At 33.0% G+C, this 24,166-nt stretch overlaps 1 protein-coding gene across 4 annotated transcripts in view; it reads left to right on the top strand.

Moving 5' to 3' along the window:
- The window catches only part of LOC145276916 (peregrin-like), a 334,772-nt gene that overhangs the window by 41,151 nt on the left and 269,455 nt on the right, over positions 1–24,166 (top strand). For all 4 annotated transcript variants that reach the window (XM_080128682.1, XM_080128599.1, XM_080128512.1 and 1 more), the window contains exon 2: positions 20,095–20,820. In XM_080128682.1, coding sequence (XP_079984808.1) covers positions 20,179–20,820 — 642 coding nt within the window. In that variant the 5' untranslated portion in view covers positions 20,095–20,178. The remainder of the gene's footprint in view (positions 1–20,094; positions 20,821–24,166) is intronic.

The following is a 24,166-nucleotide window of genomic DNA, read 5'->3' as shown; positions in this document are numbered from 1 at the left end:
AAAATTAAGGAAGTTATGACTGTTTTTGTGCCTCACACGTTTGGATATTTTTCCCTCTTTAAGACCATATGCGTTTCGTCACATTTTTTACACTACTTTTTCAGTAAAAATGTCATATCTTTGTTAAAACACAAGACTAAGCAATGAAATTTACCATATAAGTGTATTTTTGTACAAGGAATCAGAATATGGGACTGAAAATCTCCAGAAATTAAGTTTCCAACTAATCTGCAATAAATGCACATAAATATGCTGCAATTCCTTAAAAATGTCATGTATCCATTAAAAGAAAAGAAGTTAGAGAACTCAAAGTTGAATTGTAATGCATTTTATGTACAGAAAACTGAAATCTAAATCTAGAACTGTTTAAAAATTAATATATTGCAATATTTCTTTGGTATTATTGTAGATTAATATCTTCTGTTACCCTGCATCCCAATCTGACCACCTCTCCGAAATATATGATTTTTCCTGTGTAGACGTATTAACACCTTGAAAAAATTTAATGAAAGATAAACAAATATTATTTTAGAATTTAATGTAAAATGATTCCCCATTTTGAGCTACCCCAACGTTTTAGGGCAGTTAGCCATTTTTTTTTCTATAGGAGATAAATTGCTTTTTTTTTTCTAAAGAAGATTATGTGTGGTTTTAAGGTCTTTGTGCAATTATGAGAAAGTGGGGAGGTTGCCACTCTGACTTTAGGTTGATGATAGAGCTAAGGGAAATTGTGTAACATCCTGAAGACTTGATAGAAACAAAACAAAAACAATTTTAGAATTTAGAGTTGGGGTTGGTTTCACATAAATTTAATATAAAATAATTCACCATTTCAAAACCATTCTAGCATTTTAGGACAGTTGATCAATTTATTTTTTTATGGGAGATAAATCGTGCACTTATCTTTAAGGAAGGATTTTTTTTTTAGACTCTTATATGTAGCTTATCAAGGAATTTTGTTAGGTTGGAGCTTGCCACTCTGATTTAGTGTTATTGTTAGGGCTAAAGGTTTTAGGAGGAGGCTTGCCACTTCTACCTAGGGTTAGAGGTAGGATTAAGGGAGTTTTTTTTTTTTTTTAGGAGGGCGTTTGACACCCATATTTACAGTTAGTGGTTCATAATTATTGGCTTTTGAAAATGTTATGCCGTAGAGTTTGAACATCAACTTACTTTTAAATTTGTAAACATGAGGGGTGTGAAACTTTAAAAGAATTACGACAAACAGACAAAAATAAATTTTATTTAATACAAGTGACGTCACTAACAAAACGTGACGTTCGGAAAAGTATTAAGTATTAATATACTAGCATCTAAATATCAAAAAAACACTTATTGGTAAAGCTAACAAATCGCTTACAAATTTTGGATGAATTTGGTTTTTATTTTCAATTACATTTCTGTTCTGAGTGACACATTATTTCATTAAACTTTCCAGTTTAAGACGTTCTTTTATTTACCTGGACTTCGGGCCAAGATCACAGTATAGTATTCTGATGCTACACTTCACTTTTTCTGGCCAGTCAGTTGAGACATCCTTCATGAATGAGACAATTTTAATGTTTGTTCCTATCCAGATTGCTCCTTTTTGGGGAGCTGGATTTTCCCCACATTAAAAACCGACTTTGTGTCTTACTTGCCTCCCCATGAGGGCAGAGTAAGTAGGAACTTCACTAGAAACTGAGCAACCCCTATAAATATTTAAATATTGATTTTGCATTTTTTATAATTGGGTTGATTAGTGTCTGTTCGATTATAATACGCTGAAAAAGATTATAAAAAAAGACGAAAAAATATAGAGGCTGAGGGGAGGTATTGCTTGCACATGTGAAGCAAAAAATCATATTTCACATTTTCGTTTTTTTTTGTTTTTTTTTTAAACAAACCACTGTTTAATTCACTATTTAAGAACTAATGCAATTGATAAAAGTGCACACAAGTTACATATTTACAAAGCTTATTTTCTTGACTTTTCAACCATATAAATATTTTTAAAATTTGATCAAAAATAACAGGACTAATTTGAGATTGTTTAAATTATATATTCTGTTAACTGAATAGCTCTAATTAAGCTAATTATGTTCTGATAACAATAGTTCCAACTAAATATGTAAGAGCAATTTTTTTATATTCATATTTTCATTTTTTTTTTAAAATTTGTTCTGGAATAAAATAAAAAAAACTGAGCAACTGTTTGTTTACAGTAATGCTATCACTGATAATATTGCTGCTACTACTACAAATAGTTTTTAGATACTTTTTTTTTTTTTTTTAAATAGAACATTTTTTTTTTCCCAGGTATCATGATTTTAAATTGCTCGCTACCACAAGAGAAAGAAAGTTATTATACTTTTAACGAATTACTACAGGAAAAAGATAATTTATTTAAGTGGGTGTCCGAAGAAAATTTTTTTTTCCTAATTTTTAATACTTTTATGTTGAAGTCTTTTTTTTCTTAACACAACAAAAAAATGAATGGTCAACAGAATTTTAGACACCCCAAACTATAAAAATTGACATCTCTTCTAGTTATTTTCCAAATTTCATTATGAAATTCTTAATACAAACATGGTACGAGCAGTTACAAATTAGGTGGGGGGGTGTCATTACGAAATCTTACTGAATTCAACTTTGAGTTCTCTAACTTCTTTTCTTTTAATGGATACATGACATTTTTAAGGAATTGCAGCATATTTATGTGCATTTATTGCAGATTAGTTGGAAACATAATTTCTGGAGATTTTCAGTCGCATATTCTGATTCCTTGCACAAAAATACACTTATATGGTAAATTTCATTGCTTAATCTTGTGTTTTAACAAAGATATAACATTTTTACTGAAAAAGTAATGTAAAAAAATTTAACAAAACACTATGATCTTAAAGAGGGGAAAAATATCTAAACGTGCAAGACACAAAAATAGTCATAACTTCCTTAATTTTAATCAGATTTTAAAAAGATTCCTTCTTAGCTCATCAAGCTCTTTCTATGTATTTCGATTGATATTTTAAGCCAGTTAAATTTTTTCATGTGTATTATGAAACTTGTCTTCCAACTCGTTTCTTAATATTGCTTTTTTTATTAGCTATTTTTACTTATTTTTATGATCATTAAAAATAGATTTTTTTTTTGTATCAGCATTAGTTTTCAACTTTTTCGATTGATGTAATTTTTCTTGCAAACATAAGTTTAACTTGTGAAAGTCACAAAATTGTACGTGAATTTGGAGTTATCTGATATACACTGAGAGAAATTGTAACAATTCATCTTCAGTTTCGCTATCGTCTGATTTTCTTAATGTACACTTAAATTTATTTCTAAAACATTCTGTTCGGCCATTGAATCTTAGATGGAACAGAGCAATTGTCGCATGAATTATTAAAAATTGTTTAGCCACAAATTATGTTCAATTATCTGACACAATTCTATCCAGAATATTTGCAAAGATTTTGTGTGAAAAGTTGGTACCTACATTTGACAATTTCTGACCATTTTGTGAAATTATTTACCACAATAAGCTAATAACTTTCATTCATTGATCCTACATAGTATGTAGCCTTGATCATGGTCTGTTTGCAACCATTTGTTAAGTTTTACTGGTGATGCTTTTCTGCCATTGCACAGCACCTACAAAGTTTCACACATCTTTAATTTCTTCATCTATACCAAGCCAATAAACATAACACCTCCATAAGAGCCTTTTTTCTTTTAATGGCGCTGTTATCACCACGCGCTCACTGTATCATAGGTATCACAAACAAGACCAAACTGAGGAAACTGGTAAAAAGATAGTGAAATTCTTTTAATTCAACTTTGGATAAAAATCTATCTTGATCTCTGTGTTATGAATCATATTATGAAGGTTCAATGTGTTAGCTTTTAAATAGTCCAAATTTTGCTTTTGTGTGATTTTTCTTCTGAGAGATAATAGAATTTTGTTCCATTGTTTCATATAATAATTCTTCTGTTATGAAGATAATGCATTTTGTCATGACTTTTTACTCGAAGCCGGCATACTGTGATAATTGGATTCTGGATCATTGTTGCACAAGATAAATTTTCTAATTTCAAAGTAAGTTATATTTCAGAGTTAAGTTTTAGAATTAGCCTTGACAGTCTGTGTCTTATTTTCTTTGATGAAAAGAATTCCATTGTAAATGTATAGTTTAAAAGAATGCAGGTGATTTACAGTATAAGCCAGTATAAGCCTTTCTTAAACCTAAATATTGTTATTAATGGATGGTAATCCGTTTGTAGAATAAATAATCTCGAGTTATTTTTATCAGTCAATCAATTCCTTATTAGGATGACAATGTGCAAGGGATAACATGTTAAGCTTCTGTAGTTATTTTTGAATGTCCTTTGATATTCAGAAAACCAACTCCATGTTGTATCTTATTATTTTTCTTGGAAAGAAAAAGGAACACACTTCTCTGTAGAACGAGGTCAAAATAATTGACAGATGAAAGGTGGAGAGTCAGGCGATTCAAGGATGCAGTACATATGCTAAAAAAAAGAAAAATTACTAAGCAGGCCAAGCCTAGAGATTAGTAGCATTTGGGAGTCTCTACTTGTAGAAAAAAACAAAAATAGTACACCCTTAAAATTTTGGCAATGCAAGGGAGATAATTCCCCCGTCAATCTTTATTAGAGTTGCCTTTCCTTTTTCAACTAATTTTTTTCACAAATACAAAACCATAACCATAAAATAAACTAACTCAAACAATACAAAAATATTTATGGAGCCAGTAACTTTTCTCTTTCCTTTTTGAAACAAAAACCAACATGCCTGAGGATGATTGAAAGACCATCCGATCATATGTTGCACAAATAACACTCAAAATGAGAACAATAGTCTGATCAATACAAGTAATATAAACCTTTCATTTTTTCTTTGGAAATATATCTAGCACACTGATGACTCGCAAACTGAAATTGACATACAATGCCAAATCATATTTCTCCTATGTTTCATTTGAAGATATTCTATGCAAAAATGTAAACAATTACATTTTCAAGATTTGCTAATAATGAGTCATCCTTTATCAAGGCCAATAAGTCACTTGAGGATAACAGTTAATGAGAATGATGAATTATCAGTTGAATGGTAAAATATGTGAGGATTGAAAATGATTGAAATGAACAAAGTTGAATTAATGAGGACTGGTTATGATAAATATTTTTTAACATTAGATTTGAAGATAACCATGTTGTAATCAGCAGGAAAATAATCCTATAGTAATGTGTTCCACAGATGAGAAATTTTTGGAAAGAAACTCTGTTCATGGAATTCTATCTGAGGAAGAAAGTTCTTTTTAGATTTGAACACAAAACTAATGGAGATTGGAACTAAGTTGAGCACTTTAGGGTGAAATGATTGACTACATCTCTAATGCGAGAAAGGGGCTGTAGAGAACAGAAGAGATCTTCACTAATTAAATTGCAACATTGATTTTGTATTCTGTCTGAGTAGTTTTGGCAGCAATACTTCATCTTAGTGTATATCTGACTCTTATCCAAGTAGATGTTTGCATCAGAAGTTAGATAATTTCTGGAGTGATCCAGTCATTCTCCCAGTAATCTTAGCAACAGATTTGATGTAAGTCTTCCATTTTAGATTTGAAGTGAAAGTCAGTTTTAGGAGCAATAGGCTTCCACAAGGACTAGGACTAAACAAATATCTGAATGTTAGGAGAGAAGCTTGGTTTGAAAGGTGTTAGAACAAGCTACTTTTTTGCCCATTGCACCAGATGAGAAACGAGAATGGTTAAGATTTTGATTGCCAATGCTTTTTTAAAGTGCCGCTATAGACAGTTTGCATGGATGGCAATGAAGGATCAGGGAGATCATTATTAATAAAGATCAGGGACAGGGTTGGGCCCAAAATGGATCTTTGGGGCATGCTGGTGTTGATACTATGTGCTTCAGACTTCTGCCCATCAACAACTTTTAGAGACTTATTAGAGAGAATAGATTTGATAATCGCCAGGTATTTCCAAACTAAAAAACACACGCACACACATTTATCCTAGGTAGGTTGAATCAGCTTTTTTTAAAAAAGGAAATTTATAGGAACATGAAATTCATAAACAGTTCCCAGTTATATGTATATCTTTGTCAGGGGAGATAACAACGCTTAGTTTTTTCAGATCTTGTAATGAGGTTTCAACATCCTGTTATTCTCAAATGGTCACCCATCTGATATTGGTCAGGCTCAATGCTGTTTAACTTCAGTAATCTAATGAGAACTAGCTTGTCAACATTATTATGCCGTATATTCTATATGGCATAATAATGTTGACACACTAGTTCCATGAGCTAGCAAGAGTGAAGACACTCTAAGATAGTTATAAAATGTTCATATAAGTTTTGTTCTATCTTTCGTCTTAAAAATAAAAATTTTGATAAATTTAGTTTTTATTAAAATTTAAATGTACTTCTTTAGATATAGACGTTTTATAGTAATAGCAATATGCTGAAAAGTTTTAATTAAAAAAAAAACAGACAGCAAAACAATTTTGGTGCAGTTTCTGGTAATGATTGGATAATTACAATATTTTTCCCAATTCAGATACGGTTACTGATTCTAGTAATGAAAACTCCCAAAGAAAAAAACACAGCTACAGCATAAAAGTAATCATCTGTGTGATGATAGACTTTCTATTGAAAGAGTGCATGAAACTTTTTAAAATATAATTTTGCCCTGATAAATTTAAAAAAAAAAAAAAAAAAAAATTATTAAACATATTTCGAGAAAGTTAGTAAAATAAATTAATTTCCTTTGGTGTAATAGGATTTTATGGATTTATAATGATCTTAATTTTTTTATAAGTCTTTCTGATGGCGAAAAATTTTACCAAAAATAAGCCTCCCGCAATGAATTTGACCCACCCAAGATATATTTTTTCATAACCCCAAGGACGAGCCCCCCATACTTTTAAATAAACTTTTTACTTGATTGGATATCTGATACTGAATAAATTTATTGACAAACAATTTTTGGATATTTTTCATGGAAAAATGTTATGGAAAATATATTTTTTAAAATTTATTTTAGAATTAAAGAAAAACTTCATTAATTAAGATATTTATTTTCATTTGAAAGAAACATTTCTTTATAACTAGCATGGGTGCCTGGCGTTGCCCGGGTATTTGGAGGTGTGTGTTAAGCAAAAAAAAAAAAAAAAAAAAGTGGTAGTAGGAAGGCAGGAAAAGAACGGGGGAAAAAACGTGACGTCTTTGCTGTTAAAACCACCACCAAACTGGAAGTGACGTAGGTTTAAATTAAGGCTAGACAATCGAAAAGCGGCGATAACTTTCGAAAATATCAGTGAAAAAAGTGACGCCTCCCTGTAGAAAAGTGCCCAGTTGAGGGTGAAGAAATTAATGTTTTTAGCCAATTTTTCAGTATTTGTCATCTGAATGCTTGAGCTTCAAAGCAATCTTGTGAAAATCTGTCGCCTCTCAAAGGTTTTAGGCAGACATGCAAACATACATATGTACATTTATATATTGGTAGCTCAAATCTTCGACCCAAACCGATTAAAAAGTTTGCCCTATCTCTGAATACCCTTTATGAAAAATTTCAAATGTTTAGACCAGAAATTGTCTGAGTAATTTGGTAGAGACTACAGAGGTAAAATTTTTTTTAACTTTGACCCCTATTATGACCCCTTAACATTTATTGTTTTGAGCTCAAATCAAGTTATTAAGTTGGATCCATGTCCAAGGAACCTATCTCTAAAATTTCAATTGTTTATACTGAAAATTGTCGGAGGAGTTTGGTAGAATTCTCAAAGGTCAAATCATTGAACTTTGACCCCTTAACAGCCAAATTTCTGGCTGAAAACAGATTACAAAGATTTTCCAAAATCTCCTTACCCTGTATATCAAATTTCGAGTCTGTAGACTGAAAATTGACAGTTATTGTGTAGGGAAATACACACACACATACACACATACACACACACACACACACACACACACACACACACACACACACACACACACACACACACACACACACACACACACACACACTTACTTTTATAGATATATAGATTTAATTAAGTAAAATAAGTATGATTATTCAAATAAAATTACTCAATCTTTGTCTTGATCCTGTTTCTCTTCATGTTGTAAGGAGTTCTGTTGTTCCTATCTTTAAAAATGCTGATAACTGATGTGACCCAACTAAATAAAATACTGTTAGTCTTCTTTCTGATATTATTATCTGATATTATATTTTGAAAGATTTCAACGGCAAGATTGTACATTTTCTGGAAAGTCTTGGCTTCTTTAGTAATGTTCAGTAGGGTAGGGTCATTGCGTTTAACATTTTGAAAGCGCTTGACAGTGTGAGATCTTCAACATAAACTTTGATGTTATGGTATTGGTGATAAAGTTCTTGACATAATTAAGGCTTTTCTTTCTGATTGAAGCTTGCGAGTAACTCTGGATGGTGTAACTTGATTTTCTTTTCTTATGAATGCTGGTGTTCATCAGGGTTTTACTCTATTTAAACGTTGTCTTGAGGAGAATTGCTTCCCAACATCTTGGAAAACCTCATCAGTAAGAATTCAGGTGATTGATCATCTTCCTCTCAGTACAGACGAATAAGTCTCCTGTACGTCATGAGTAAGTTGCTGGAATCAACCACCTCAGCAAAAATAACCTTTTTAGTGACATGCACTATGGTTTCCGTTCTGCTAGATCTACACCAGATGTGTTAACAGTTATATCTCATAGGATTAGTGAATCTCTTGACAGAGGCTTCCTTTCTATTAGTATTACAAGTGCATGCTGTATTTTCGTGGACATCGGCAATATTACATACCTAATGTGCTTCAACAAGTCGTACCTTTTATTTGTGGGTCAATTTTTCAAAGAACTACATTGCTGGAAAAAGAATAGAATAAATATTCCAATGACGTTAATTTATTTTTCTTTTATGTGTTCAATGTTTTTATGCTCCAAGTTAAAAATGAAAAAAACAGTAAAAAATTACGACAGCAAAAAGGGAAACTGTTTTTTTTTTTTTTTTTTTAAAGTTTATATTTCATACGTTGCGTTTTGGATACACATGCGCAAGGGTCAAATTTGATTGGATATGGCTGAAATTTTACAGGCTATATAAACATAGAAGTCCATCTCTATTGGACTTTGATTTATATTTTTAAGGCCACAGGAAGCAAAGTTACAACTGAGCAAAGTTGACGACGACAAATATTTCAAAATTGATAAGATAAATCGGAATATATCATCCATTTTCATATAGATAATAGTTTCAGAATTATTTTCCTGTATATGTAAATATTTGATAATTATTAATTGTGCAGAAATTTCTTTAAAATGTTATCTTTTATAGAAATTCAAATCTGTTAACAGGGAAAACGGCTCGCTATGCGCTGATCAGCGCTCCTCTTACTAAAGTCAGCGAATTAACGTGTTTCATTTGTATTCTCTTAATAATAAAATTATTTTTTTCTGCTTTCAAAACGAAAGCAGAAAAAATCAGTTTCATTTTTTATTCTGAGTTTGTCAATTTAAAAAAATTATTTTTAAGTTTTTCAAATTTGATTTCCAAACAATACTATTTTGTTGTTTTTGACACTTTTAGTACACATGCACTAAAAGCATTAAAAAACAACAAAATGTACTAAGTACATGCGTTTCTGTTTTCATTGTATTGCGTTTAACTTATTTGTACTTAAAGGTAGAATTGTGTTTTTTAGTGGTAAAAAAAAAACAACAAAAAAACAAACAAATAAAAGGTACTCGTGCACTTATGCTACCATGCTGAAATAATGTTATTATTTAGAAACCCATTCTTAACATGGGGAAGGAGGGATGTTTTGTTAACTATTCTGTATTTCACCTAACAATTAAATAAAATATATCGTGAAACTTGAATTTATTTTTAGCTCATTGTCAAGACCATTTTTTCGGATCTGTAAAAGAAACCCTTTTTTTTTAAACTGAGAATGTCTAAACAATAATAATAATTAGGCGGTTCGATAAAGAATTTTATTGTGATGCATTTTGCAAGTTTTTACCTTGTTTCCACCTTAACATTTTTCTTTAAAATGGCTACCTTTTAAGGTTTTCAGATATGCTGAAAATAAATACCACATTTAAATTTTCAGCAAATAAGTAGCTTTCTGAATATTAAGCAATGCCATTTCTTATGTTATTGTTAGTGGCCATCTTGGTACGTGCGCTTGCGCATAGTTTCTTGGGGTTACGTTTGCACGCTCATGCATACCAAGATGGCCACCAGCGATAACATAAGAAATTACATTGCTTAATATCCAGAAAACTACTTATTTGCAGAAAATTTAAATGTGATATTCGTTTTCAGCATACCCTATAGAAGTAATCATTTTAAATGTTAAGGTGGAAACAAGGTAAAAAATTACCGTTTTATTTCTTTGTTTACATAATTGAATTTTCAGAAAAAAAAAAGAAATGAGAAAAATTACCATCAACTGGTGAATATATAGTTGTTGCTTATCAGGATTCCTGGTATCCTGGTACTGTGAAAGCTACATCAAGGATTCATGTAGAGTATGATTTATGGTTGCATCTCAGAATAGGTGTATATTTTGGGCCAGATAAAGAGGATTTACAAAATTGAAAATTGGACTGGTCCCAAAATGCATAAGTTCTGGTCGACTATGAGAATTTCCATCTTTTACAGAAATCCAAAATCTATATGAAAAATTTTCTTCAATTTATTTCTGAAATTAATTCATATCTACTCAACCTTTTTTTGAGGGGAGTAGTAAATACCGGCCATGAATGCATTCAATGGCTACACCCAGATTAAGCTCTCCTTTGGTGAGGAGGCAGGAAAATGCCTGCTCTCAATAAAGCTATATTTAAATACCACTATAATACTTAGTTTTGTTTATGAATAGACACCCACTGTATGATACCATGCGCCAGTTTAAAAAAAAATGTAATTTGTACATCTGAATTTATAATTCATAGCTTATGGTAAAGAGATACATCAGATTTGACTGCGTAATCAGAAAGAGCACACAATTTTACATAAGAGTGCCAAGTTTCATGAGGAGAGCTTGAAAAATAAATAAATAGTGGCGAAATTACCGAATTTCTTGAAAAATGTTGAGGTCCGTAATTTAGCCCACTTTTTCTAAAGAAAAATGTCCACGGGAAAGCCTAAATTTTGGCACTTAAAATTCTCATAACTTTTGAACTACTGATGGTATTTGCATAATTCAAACCGTTTTAAGAATATTTTACATAGTTCTTTTCATGCAAGTTGATAAAATAACAATCATCTAAAAAGAAAAAAAATCAACTTGTAATGCTATTTCTATGTCTCTTCCTTTCCTATATCTCTTGACATATAAAAAAGGCCTTTGATAGGGTATGACATATAGGTCTACTTCACAAAATCTCCAGCTATGGTATAGCTGAAAATGTCTTCTCAATTATTAAATCATTTCTCTCTGATAAGTTCATAAGAGTAATGGTTGATGGGTAGAAATCAGAAGTTTACAGTGTTAATGCTGGAATCCCGCAGGGGGTTCATTGTGGGCCCAACTCTCTTTCTGATCTACATCAATGATCTCCCAAATCACATCCTAAGATTATAAATGTCTATTTATGCTGACGACACTACCATCTATGGCAACACATCAAATTTGTAACACTTATCCTCGAGTGGCCTTCGAACCTTGATAAGTGGTGGCTCTTATGTAAAAAAAAAAAAAAAAAAAAAAAGTTCAAATTGATTTTTTTTTTCTCCATGTAAATAACCTTCCAGAGAATATTATTCAGAAAATTAACATTTTTGCTGATGACACCAACCTCTTTTCTGTTTTTTTTTTTTGTTTTTTTTTTCTCCCGGATCAGTGCTCAATTTTTTCCGGATCAGTGCTAGGGGCCTCAAATGATTGGATTTTTTATGGCCTGTTCTTTTATGGGTCTTAAGTTGGTTAAAATAGGTTTTAAGGGTTAAAAATGGGTCAAAATTGTAAAAATTGTTAGACATTTTGTATATTCATCTTAGTAACATCACCAGCTTTGAATGCTACAGTTTCGGTTTCGATTCTATCTAATGACAACCAAATACTTTTTTTTTTTTTTTTTTTTTTTTGACTTTTGAAATCACGACTATGATAATAGGAAATTTGGACAAATTTAAATATCACATTTAAGCATATTTTATGACTGGGTGAAGCCCCCCCCCCCACCTCCCTAGCCTAATATATAAAAGGCGATATGTCTCTCCATATTTTCAAACACTATCTCTTTCGAAACCAAAAGTGTTTTACAGATGGTGCTTTTAAGGGTCTTTAGTGGTTAAAAATAGTTTTTAAGGGGTCCCAAAGTGGTCAAAATTAGAAAAATCGTTATACATTTTGTACATCTTAGTTTATTTTTAATTTTTTTGATCAGTTCATATGCATGTAACATTGGTGCAGTGGTAACGTCACCAGCTTTGAATACTTTGCCTTTCAAATTCGATTTCAGCTGATGGCACCCAAATACTTTTTTTTTTTACTTTTGAAATCATGACTGATAATATTTACCAAATCTGGACAAATTAAAATATTATATTTAAGCATATTTTATGGCCGAGCAAAGCCCCCCACCCCCAGCTAGTTATAAAAAACTTCTGTTAAGACAACTAGTTTTATATTAAAGATTAGAAAATACATGAATAATCTTCAGAATAGTTATCAGCAAAATCTCTCTTTGCTGTTGACATGTCTGGATGCTGGAAAGTTTTCTATTCGATGAGTTTCTTCCCTCAACCTATTTAACTTTGGAATTTTCTTCATTTCCTGTTTTACACACTATATTAATTGCAGAAGTTTAAATGTAATGTGAACCGATAGCTTGCTGCTTAACTCCCCATAGTTTGAAGGGAAAAAGAATAAAAAGAGATTTTGAATGTCATTTGAAGTGAAAACAAGTAAAATAGAAGTTATCCTAACTCTGTGATCACAATTTCTTGAATAATACAAGTTGTGTATGGCATATGTCGTGTATGGCATGTTCAACAATGTGACAATGTGAGAAGGAACCAACATTTTTTCTGAGTTTTACTTCTCCATACAGTTATTTCCAAAGCCATGCCATGGAAACATTGAAACCTCAAAAACAATTTATCTGATCAGTCTAAAATTTTATAAGTGGTGCTTTTGACCATTATCAAACTTTTCATGGTCAAGTAACGGTCAAACAGGGCTACATTGGCTAAAATATGAGCCAAGTAGTGAATCTCTACAATGAATAGAACCAAGATTATTACCAAAAGTGCTCTTCTCACCATCTACATGACCTTTGACCAAGATATCCTGAAATTAAATCTGTTGTAAGCTTGACTGAGCAATATTTTGATCAATTTCGTGACAATTAATCAAGTGGTATATATGTCACACTGTAGTTATAAACCAACAAACTTGACCAAAAACATTACCTCCTTGATGATGGTAATAAACAACATTAATCACAAATTTTGTTGGGTTGTGTATGGTGCTGAGTATACTTTCAGATATTTATAAAAAAGATATCATTCCGGGGGATTCTTCATTCTAATGAGCAAACCAGATCGCTGGTATTTGTTCTATTCAAATTTCAGTTTTTTATTTAAATTTTTTTTTTTTTTTTTTTGTGCGTGTTCAGTAAATTTTCCTTTCACCAAAAAAAAAAAAAAATGTGTGAGGGCTACATTATTGGCACACTATATCAACATTCTTAAGATAGGGGCCAAAAGTTGACTGTTCTTTTTGGGAGAGTCTATTTATACAACTTTCACTTTTTTTTTTTTTTTTAACTTCAATGCAAGAATCTGTGAACTCTTGTTATGAATTTTTCAGTTCTTTTGTGGAGAATCTATCTTCATCCTAAACTGCCATATCATAATTGTTTCTGCAGATAGTCATTTTGAAATCAACTTGTTTTTTATTTTTCTATTACAATTTCTTGTATCATTTCTTCTGATTGAAAGTAAATGCATTGTTTACAACTTATTCTTAATATACGTTTATGATGTTATTATGGACTAGCTGTATTTATCTGGTGTTGTTTCAGAGCCAATGTGTGAGTCCTAGAAAAATAAGTTTAACTTAATACATAAAAACTTTGGCTTTGTTTTTTTAATTTGAATTATATTTTTAAAAGTATTTTTTGGTAATTAAATTAATTGAATGAAATTGTTTAAAATTAAAACTTAATTTAAACAGTTACATTTGCATGGCAATTTGTAAAGTCGATCAAAATCTTGCCTGACAATTTTATTAGAAAGATGATCCAAGTTAAGTGCTATATATTAGGCCCCTGCAAAAAAAATGTTTTTTTTTACATTCAACTTCCAAAAGATCATAATTTCTTTCATAATAAACTTTATTAATCGAAATAAGAACCATTAGAATCGACACATTTTTGCCAACGAGAAACAAGTTTATTTATCCCATTAGCATAAAAATCTGGAGTTCTGGAAACAATGGAGTCATTGAAGGCCGATTTGGTATCATTTTGAAGCATTTTTTGTGCAGGAAGTTGTTGAGGTGCTTGAAAAAGTGATAATCGGTGGGCAAGAGGTCCGTTGAATATGACGGATGAGGTAGTCTCATAGCCCAATTCGTTCAGCTTCTGCAGGGTCAGTTGAGCAACATGCAGACGAGCGTTGTCATGGAGAAGAATTGTTCCGTTCATATTGACCAATCTTGGGCACATATGTTGGAGCTTCTGGTGCATTTCGTCAATTTGTTGGCAGTGCTTTTCCGCTGTAATCATTTCACCCGGATTTAAGAAGCTGTGATGGATGAGACCGGCCACAGACTACGAAAGAGTCCCACAACTTTTTTTATGCAATTTCAGCTTCAGGAAGTGTTGTGGAGCTTCTCCAGCATCCAACCATTGTGCTGAACGTCGCCAGTTGTCATAGAGGATCCACTTCTCTTCACACATCACAATCCGCCTTTTGTTGCACATAAGGAGCGTAGAAGATATCTCCAAAATTATTTTTTTTATTGTTCAATTCATGCGGCACCCATTTATCCAACTTTTTTAACTATCCTATTTGCTTTAAATGGTGAACGACTGTTGAGTGGTTGACCCCGTGTTCAACAGCAACTTCTCATATGGTCTTGTGAGGATCGGCTTCAATTAAGGCTTTCAAATATTTGTTATCAACCGCCGTTGGCCGGCTGTGACCATTTTCATCTTTGAGGCTCTCGTCACCATTGCGAAATTTCCTGAACCACCGTTGTCACACATTTGTTAGTGGTTTCTGGGCCAAATGCATCATTGATGTCATGAGCTATCTCAGCAGCTTTTCGGTCTAGTTTGAACTGGAACAAGAAAATCATGCATGTCCATGCTGTTGAAAAGCCTGCAAAAAATAAATGAAGAGATTGAGAGCGGTAATGAATAACATGATTCGATAGAGCGAGAAACATGTTTCAAAATGATATAAAATGGTTAAAATGATATATAACATGGTTAAAATGATATATAACATGGCAATGAATTAATTCAGAAATCATACATAACAGTAACATGTGAGAAAACGATATTGTTTTTGCACCAACCTAATAGTTTCTGTAGATGGACACTTTAGGGAGTTAATGCGTGATCCTCCTCCATGTTTCCATTTATTTTGACAAATTTTATCTCTAATTTGTGAAGCACTCATTAATTTATCTGCAATTTTAGTTTTATAATATTAAGAAGAAAAAAAGATTGTAGAAAACAAAAAGATATTTGCTAAATTTCAATTCATTTTTGTTTCAGAACTTTTGAGATGAGGATTGGTAATTTGTATTGATTATTCGTACTACTGATCTCATCTTGATTGTAAATTTCACAACATGCTGATCTAATTTCTGAACTTGCGTATCTTGGAATACTGGAACCTATATAGAATTTTGAGCAGAAGCCTTTACTTAATCTTTGTAGATAGATTGTTCTTGTTTCAACAGCTATGACCAGGTGGAAGTGTTAATTATTATACTATTCTTAGTAATTATTGATTGTGGTAAGAATTGAAGCTTCAAACTACAGAAGATTTTAACTGTTACGTCACATGACTTCATTTTTTTTAAATCTGATTTCCTAGTTCAGCAATTCTTTAATCATTTATGTAATTGAGGTGCTCAGTTTCACAATGATCATTTTAGCAGCCTTGCAAAAATAAAAGTAGTTAATTAAAACTGTCATTTAAATTAAGTGTTTTGTATGGGTAAAATTATACAACTTTTAAACCAATTTTTAATATACTAAACATTCAAAAATTATTTCAAATATTTTTAGTTAAGTTTTATGTGAAAGATAAATCACCTGTTTATTGCTAAACACATTAAATGTAAGTGAATAAATGAAATAAGATTTCTGAATGACACCACAGCTGCCACTTGAATTTACCTGTAAGCCTTGACTAGGGTTAAATGAAAGCAAAATAAAATGTAATCTCCAAATAAAAAGAGACTGTCACCAGCAGGTGCAGTATAAACAAATTGATGTGAAACATACATGGCCATCTGTGGAGATGTAATGTTGCAGTTACAAATGAAAAAAAGGAAAAATAAATAAAAATCCGGGTCAGCATTTTTTTTTCTTTTTGAACAAATGTTTTTATTAAATGTTACTCTCCCATCTTGACACCAAGTCTCCTCCTGCCACATGTCCATCTAGCCTGACTTGCATTTCCCTTTCCTCCAACCACAGCCGGCCCATTCTCATCCTTGACTTTACACCTCCATTTTCTTCAACATGCACTTTGCTTCTCTCCCGAGCATGTTGTATCCTTTTGCTCTTATTGTGCGAACTTGCACACACTTTATAATTTGCATATGCTCGTTTTTTCGTTACTGCTAATCTCTTTGCAAGCCAGCCATCCTTCATTGCTGCTGATATTTTCCCACACACTCATATGCACTATATTACAGGAGAGGAGTGTTGCCAGGTTGTAAAAAACAATGGGACTTCGCTGGCATCAGCCAGAATCGATACCGAAAGCAAACTTTTGTAGGAAAAAAAAACATGACGTGTCCTAGGCACAAACTCTCATAACTCAAGTTAGTAAGTGAACGCTTTTCTTGATGGGCCTACAAGGACACAGATGATATAACTTCACAAAATTAGCCTTTTAAAACGGAAGAACATAACGTGTGTTGTTTGCAAACAAAGCAATTCTACACAATACAATTAATGCTTTTTTTCCAATTTTTAATATTTTTTCTCCAAGACATTGCTCTTTCTAACGATGCCGCGTTAGTGCCTGTTCAATGAGGACAACAAGTTTTAATGGAAATACAAACACATACACACACAGATGTGAGATTTATCTAATAGAAGATGAGTTGGCACACATCAAGAATAAAATCTACATGAAAACAAAGATTAGTATAAATGGATTGTCATTTAAATGATGAATATTATAAGAGGATTGAAAATTATAAATAGAATGAAGAAAATTTGATTACTTATTTTATTTTTGAGGACGGTTTATTATAAGTATTTGTTGACATTAAATTTGAAGATAAACATGTAGCCTGCAAGAAAGCAATTCTGGACAGGGTACGGCATGGTCTTCTCAGGAAAATCAAATCATACGGTATCACTGGAAGAATACTTAACATAATTAAATCCTTCTTAGAGAAGAGAAAAATCCAGGTTGTCCTCGATGGTCGTACATCTAAAAAATATGATATAAATGCGGGAGTGCCTCAAGGGTCTATCCTTAGACCTCTATTATTCCTAATATTCATAAATAACCTCCTTGACAAAATTGTCTGTGAAATGGGTATATATGCTGATGACACCACGCTCTATAACAGACACAACAGGAAAACAAATGAACACATATCTAAAGAAATGGCAGAAACACTAGAGGATGACCTCCAATCTGTAGTGGAATGGGGACAAAAAAAGGATGGTCACATTCAATGCTGCCAAGCCTAAACTTGTTTCCTTCAATAACTACAAGAAACCTTCTCTACCACGAATAGCAATGGCCAAAGACTCTTTATCTGAAAGCACATCTTTTAAACTCCTCGGCCTAACGTTCACAGGAAACATGAGTTGGAAAAATTACATTGAGAGCATTGCCAGGACCGGTGCGAAAAAGGTAGGTTCTCTCTACCGTGCTAGAAAACTACTAACGCCCGAAACTATCCTGTACCTCTATAAGGCTACCATTCGCCCATGTATGGAGTATTGTTGTCATATTTGGGCCGGTGCATCTCCTACTAGTCTCTCACTCCTAAACAAGGTTCAAAAGAGAGTCACCAACCTAATAGGTCCTGAACTGTGATCCAAGCTTCAGCCTCTGTCCCATCGATGAAATGTAGCATCCCTCTGCCTGTTCTACAAGTACTTTAACGGTGAATGTTCCGACAAACTGCAAGCACTTGTACCCTCTCTATGTAAATACAAACCCGACAAGCAGCAAAATCCCACCCCTTCACAGTAGAGATCCCTAGATGTAAGAGAGTCTTCTACTCCAGTAGTTTCTTCCCCAGAACTGCTAGACTTTGGAATTCCCTTCCGGGTTCCTGCTTCCCCAACTGTACTTACATGCAGAAGTTCAAGTGTAACGTGAACTGTCATCTTACTGCCCAACTCCCCACCTAGTAGCCCTGTAGCCTGTGTCCCTAATAGTAGCCCCATACATCAAATTGGTAATGCGCCTTGTTTGGGATGAAAATGTAATAAAAATTTTTTAAAAAAACATGTTGCAGAGATGAGAAATCCTTGGAAATAAACTCTTCATAAAAATTCCATTTGATGTTAGGCACATGAATGAAAAAATTCTTTGTCGTTGTGATAAGTCCTAGTGCATATCAAAAATAAAATGTCAATCAAATGCAAAATGTTATGAGAAGATTTAAAACCTTGAATGAACAAAATTTGATTAATTATGAATGTTACAAGAAAAAGAGTCCCCTTTCCTTGTAAGAACATTAGATAAGTGAAAATGAGATTGGGATAGACTGAGATTTGAATCGTGTAAGCAAGGTTCAGAATAGATTCAGATTGGAATGTTAGAATGTAGCTATTGTTTGGAAATAGATATTGTAAAAAGAATTTAATTGTTCAATTCTTTTTAGGAAACTGAATTAAAAAAAAAAAGGGTCAGCTAGAGAAGAACGAACAATAGAAATTAAAAACATATTGAAGAATAGGTTAGTGGGAATTCTTTGTTGCAGAAGTGTGTGTGTGGAGAACGTGTCAGCCATGTGAGTTTGCTACGTGAGTTCATCTTGTTTTGAACCACACATATGACGTCATAGCAGAAAGGGGATTTCTCAATATAGGAGCCAGGATTAGCAGATTAGGAGACGGAGGAGTCGAGTCCGGATTGAACAACCAGCAGTGTTGGTCGGACAGAGCTGACATGATCAGAGGGTCCCTTTAGAAGTGAAGGGAGAACATTTAATCATGTAGACGACTTTGAATTCCTTGACGTCCTCATCTTTCGACCGGTCGATCTGGTAATAAAGAAGTTATGTTTTTGTAAAACTGTCATGTCATCATTCAACAGCAAAAGGTCATGTGTGAAATTATCCTTAAGATGAACTTTGTATAACCCATCCTAAGTAATGTCTCTCTCCATCATAAGTAATGACTGTCCCCTCCTGTGTTAAAAGAACTGATCACCCCTTTCCTCCCTAACACTCCAGAACTGTATAAATGTCTATCTCTCCCTCATCATCATCGTATATATGTACCCGTCATCTTAAATATGACCCCAACACTATGCAACATAAAGACAGTTTATGATAAATATTTGTTGATATTGAATTTGATGCTGTAACCTATAAGGAAGCAATCTCGAGGTAGCAATGAGAAATTTCTGGCAATAAACTCTTTTCATGGAAATTTTGTTTAGTGTTAGGTACATGAAAGAAAAAAGATAAGTTTTTTGCTCTTGAGTTTGAAATTTCAAATTTGAATAGATGTATCAAAAGGTTAGAATATGAAAAGGTACGAATAGTAGGCTGAATAATCCCAATTTATTCTATCAGTTAACCTTGCTGTTTGTTGATTCTACATTTTTGCACTATTTTTTATTGAAATAGTTCTATAATTGTTTGTATTTTTTGCCAATTTCAGAATGTATCCAGAGCTGACCACTGAGTAATGCCAGCTGTTGGCTAGATTTCCCGTTATCTGTGAGATGGGGACTGGAACACAAAGATGGTTTTTGATTTTGATGTGAAAACCTATGTCCAAAATCTCAAGGCCACTAAACCGCCGTATGAGTGTCCGGTGAAAGAGTGCGGCCGGGTCTATAAAAGTTTTTGTGGCATTCAGTTTCATCTGTACAATTTTGACCATGAGAACCCTGAAAATGTTGTGCCTCCTAGTAGCTCCAGTAAGAAGGCCAAACGTAAGAACAAGTGGCATCATCGGGCCAACCGGAGATCCCCGACACCGCCCGAATTCTTCCGGACTCAGTCGCGGGACACACTTTCATATGCTGATTCCCAAAGATTGGTGGAGGTTGACCTAGAAGGCAAGATCCATCGGATCAACATCTACGAACCTCTGGAGATCATCTCTCAGGATGAGATGGATAATCAGAGCAATGCGGAAAAGGAGGAGAAAGGGGAGAAATCCCCGCAAAAAGTGAACAACAAACACCCAGAAAATAACAAGTTGAAAAAAGAGATGACAAATGGGCACGTTGCAATCAAGTTGCCAGAAGCCCAATTCAAAGTGGTGGACGATTATGTTAAGCCAGCCAATGTCCGGCCAAGGCCTCTCTCATATTATCGCTATATTGAAAAGTCCTCTGAAGAATTGGATGAGGAAATTGAATACGATATGGATGAAGAGGTAAGCCATATTTTTTTATGTTTCTTTCATTTCTAATCTGTTTTTCTTTTTAATTAGATCTGTTTCAGTAAGAATATTTCTTTAAATCTTTTTAAATAAACTGTATTGTATTTATTTTATATATAACTTTGTACCACCTTCAGAGGTAGAGTAGAGAGATGAACAGATAAAATCCAACACCTAACTCCCAACTCTGACTCTGTATTGCAAATTAATTAAAATGAACTTTCATCTACCCCTCCTGCCTCTCCTGCCACTCCTCACTTCAGTAGCTGAAAAAATCTGACTTTGGGATCAATTTAAAAAGATCTTATTGACCTCCAACTGCTGCAAAATTGTTCAATTTTTAATCCAACTCTGCTTACTACTGAGCATAGGTGATATATAGGGCTGTGGCAACAGAATATTCTTTTCATTCTATTGACTCTTGGGTATATATCCAACATGGTTAGGCACACTTAATTAACCGAAAACCACATCCGCCTATATAAAAACATATAAGATATTAACGGATATATATTCAAGAGTCAAAACAATGAAAAGAATATGCTGTTGTCACATCCCTAGTGATATATCACTAGAATACTCCTTGGTATTTCTGAAAACGTCGAGATTTTGAAAAAAAAAAAAAAATGAACAATAAAAGAAAAACTATTTCTTTTTTTCCCCTTTGCCAGAATTAAATGCCGAATAATTTATTTCAAATTGTAAAATATTTTATTGATTTACCATTTTTTTCCTCACTTTTGTTGGTAAATTAAAACTGGAGGAGAGAAAATATCAACCAATAAAAACGCTTAAAATATGATTTACTACGGATGAATCTAAAAATTTATTTATTCCCACTCTTCATGATTTACAGTGGGAGAATATTTGAGTGTGAGAGTCAAAAATCTACCCCTTATTACTAAACAAACCTAACATATCAAATACAAAAATCAGTTAGCAATATAATTTTTATTTTTTTATTTGAGAAACTAACTTTAGTATGAACCTATTGTTTCTGTGTAAAACTGGCATCAACTCATCAGCTACTAGTGATGATTTCATGGTTAAAAACTACTTGAACATGACAAAACCCAGCACTCATGATCGCCATGGACATGGAATTTGTGCTTGCATAAAGGATTTCTCTCAATATATATCTATATTATCTTTTAAACTTTGAGGCTTTCAAACTATGTGCTAACCAGCAAAACTTCGGTTAGAAAGTCATTTTGCTAATTGTTTTTCCCGTAAGGATAAAAGCCATCCATGGAATAGGAAATAATCATCTTTATTTTGAAAAATGTTGTAAATTGTAATTTGCAACATTAAAAATATCAAATAACCCTCTACAATTTTACATTACTTTTTTGAACATAGCAATTTTTAAAGCTTTCAAATTGTTATGCTAACTAGTTAATAATTAAGTTATTTGTATTTTTTGGATTCATCGGACTACTGTTCTCATCTTGAGTGTGATTTTGTAACCTCCGACCTTCTCCAGGTGTATCTTGTTGAACTTGGGAATTTGGACCGAACTTAGAGCGGAACCCTTTATTTACTTCACAGGGATAGCGTGCTCTTGTTCGTCAGCAATGACGTGATAGAGATCCTAAGTAATTTGCAATTGTATTTTTTGGTCACCCACACTGAAGATTGGACCTTTAACCTTCAGGAAAATACCATTTTTACAATTCTAGTACGAATTTTAGGATCCTTTAATCAGGGGCTCAAAATATATAGTGGTTTTCCATAGTGCTGAATTCAAATATACATGTCTTAAGGCGTGACACTGCACTGTTTGTCCATTTTCACTGGGATTCGGCATTCCCAGGAGCTCAAAAGGGTCACAAGAAAAGTTTTGCATCGCAGAATTGAAGAAACAGGTGTTCCCAATGTTGACGAATCTGACAGGGGACGATTGAATTGCAATCATGAGAAGTGGTTGGGGGAGTACCCTGAAAGCACTGTAATTTCTTTGGACACCCAGGCACCATGATTGGGCCAAAAAGAGCAAAAAAAAATGTGATAAGTTCAAATCAAATTACTCAATTTTTAACTATGACGGAGTAATATTTGTTTTTAGGACTAACTCAACCTTTACACTTCTCACATTCATCATTTCTTTACTATTTTTTTGTGCCATCATCTCACATGGAGCACCAGAGAGGGACCACGCACACACAGCTTTTTTGTTTAAAAAATTTTGCCTACCAAACTCCTCTGTCAATTTTTCGTCAAAAGGCAAAACTTAATATATAGGATATTTGAACCTATCCAAAACTATATTTGTGTTTTAGCTGGAGAAAATTGTTGCAAAAGTGTGAAAATTAAAACAATGGAATTTGCCAGGTGGATGTTGAATAACGGCATTACGAATATGCATGCGTAACGTAGTATTGATTAATGTTTTAATTTTTAGCGTTGCAGCAAACATGTCTTCAGAGCTCCGTCATTAACGTCAAAAGAAAAAGTAAATTGTAAGCTAAACGTTTTGGTTTTGATTCTCAGTGCCGGCGCACGAGTCAATTTTTTTTGTGTACTTTTTAAATCATTATTATATATTGGATCCAATATAATCTATATGGGGCATTCCATGCTAAATCATCCAGTAAAAGATTGAAATTTCACCTCCAAGAGGCCAAAAAAAAGGACTGTTGCGACACATCGTAACAGGACTATCCATTGTTACAAGATTATAAATTTTTTGGAAAGTATTTAGTTTCTGGCCTAGAAAATTGCACAAAGGAGGGTTTTTGACAGAGGAATTAGAAAATCAACCTTAGAAAGCCAGGGAAGTTCATCTTGTGAGACTTTTTTGTTCATTTATATGCAGAAACAACTTCTGCGGAAACCTCCAAAAGGGCAAAACTTTGGGTGTGTCAAGAAAAGACAACTCTAGGGGTCAGAGGTGATATCTGTTTTAATATTTAGAAAGTCAAAAGATAGAACTTTCAGAATATTCATAGGTTCATACTTGGTATCTGTAACATCTTTAAAAGTTCTTTTTCTTGCTTTCTCTCTCTCCACCTCCAGTTGTTCTCCTCTTCTCTCCCTATGTCTTCCTTCTCTGGAAACTTGTTCGATATAATAGAAAGAAAAAGAAAATTGATTTTTTTTTTTCTTCTATTTAACCTAGTTTTGGTGTTTTTTGAAACAATTACTTGTATTAATAAAACATAACATGCGGCCGCAGCTGAAATTGAACTCGCTACATGAATTTGTAGTGTAATTCAAATTTTGTCCGTAGCTGAATACTTGATGCTTTGTCAGGGTTATCAAGGGTATTTTTTTATGATGCTATCACTAGATGGGTTGCCTACCACGGCTTAAGAGAGGCCCATCTACCCTCGAGAGAAGA

Source organism: Euprymna scolopes, chromosome 1 (genome assembly GCF_053919585.1).
Source record: "Euprymna scolopes isolate OS-2025 chromosome 1, ASM5391958v1, whole genome shotgun sequence".
Lineage (NCBI taxonomy): Eukaryota > Metazoa > Mollusca > Cephalopoda > Sepiida > Sepiolidae > Euprymna > Euprymna scolopes.
This window is presented reverse-complemented; position numbering and strand designations above follow the sequence as displayed.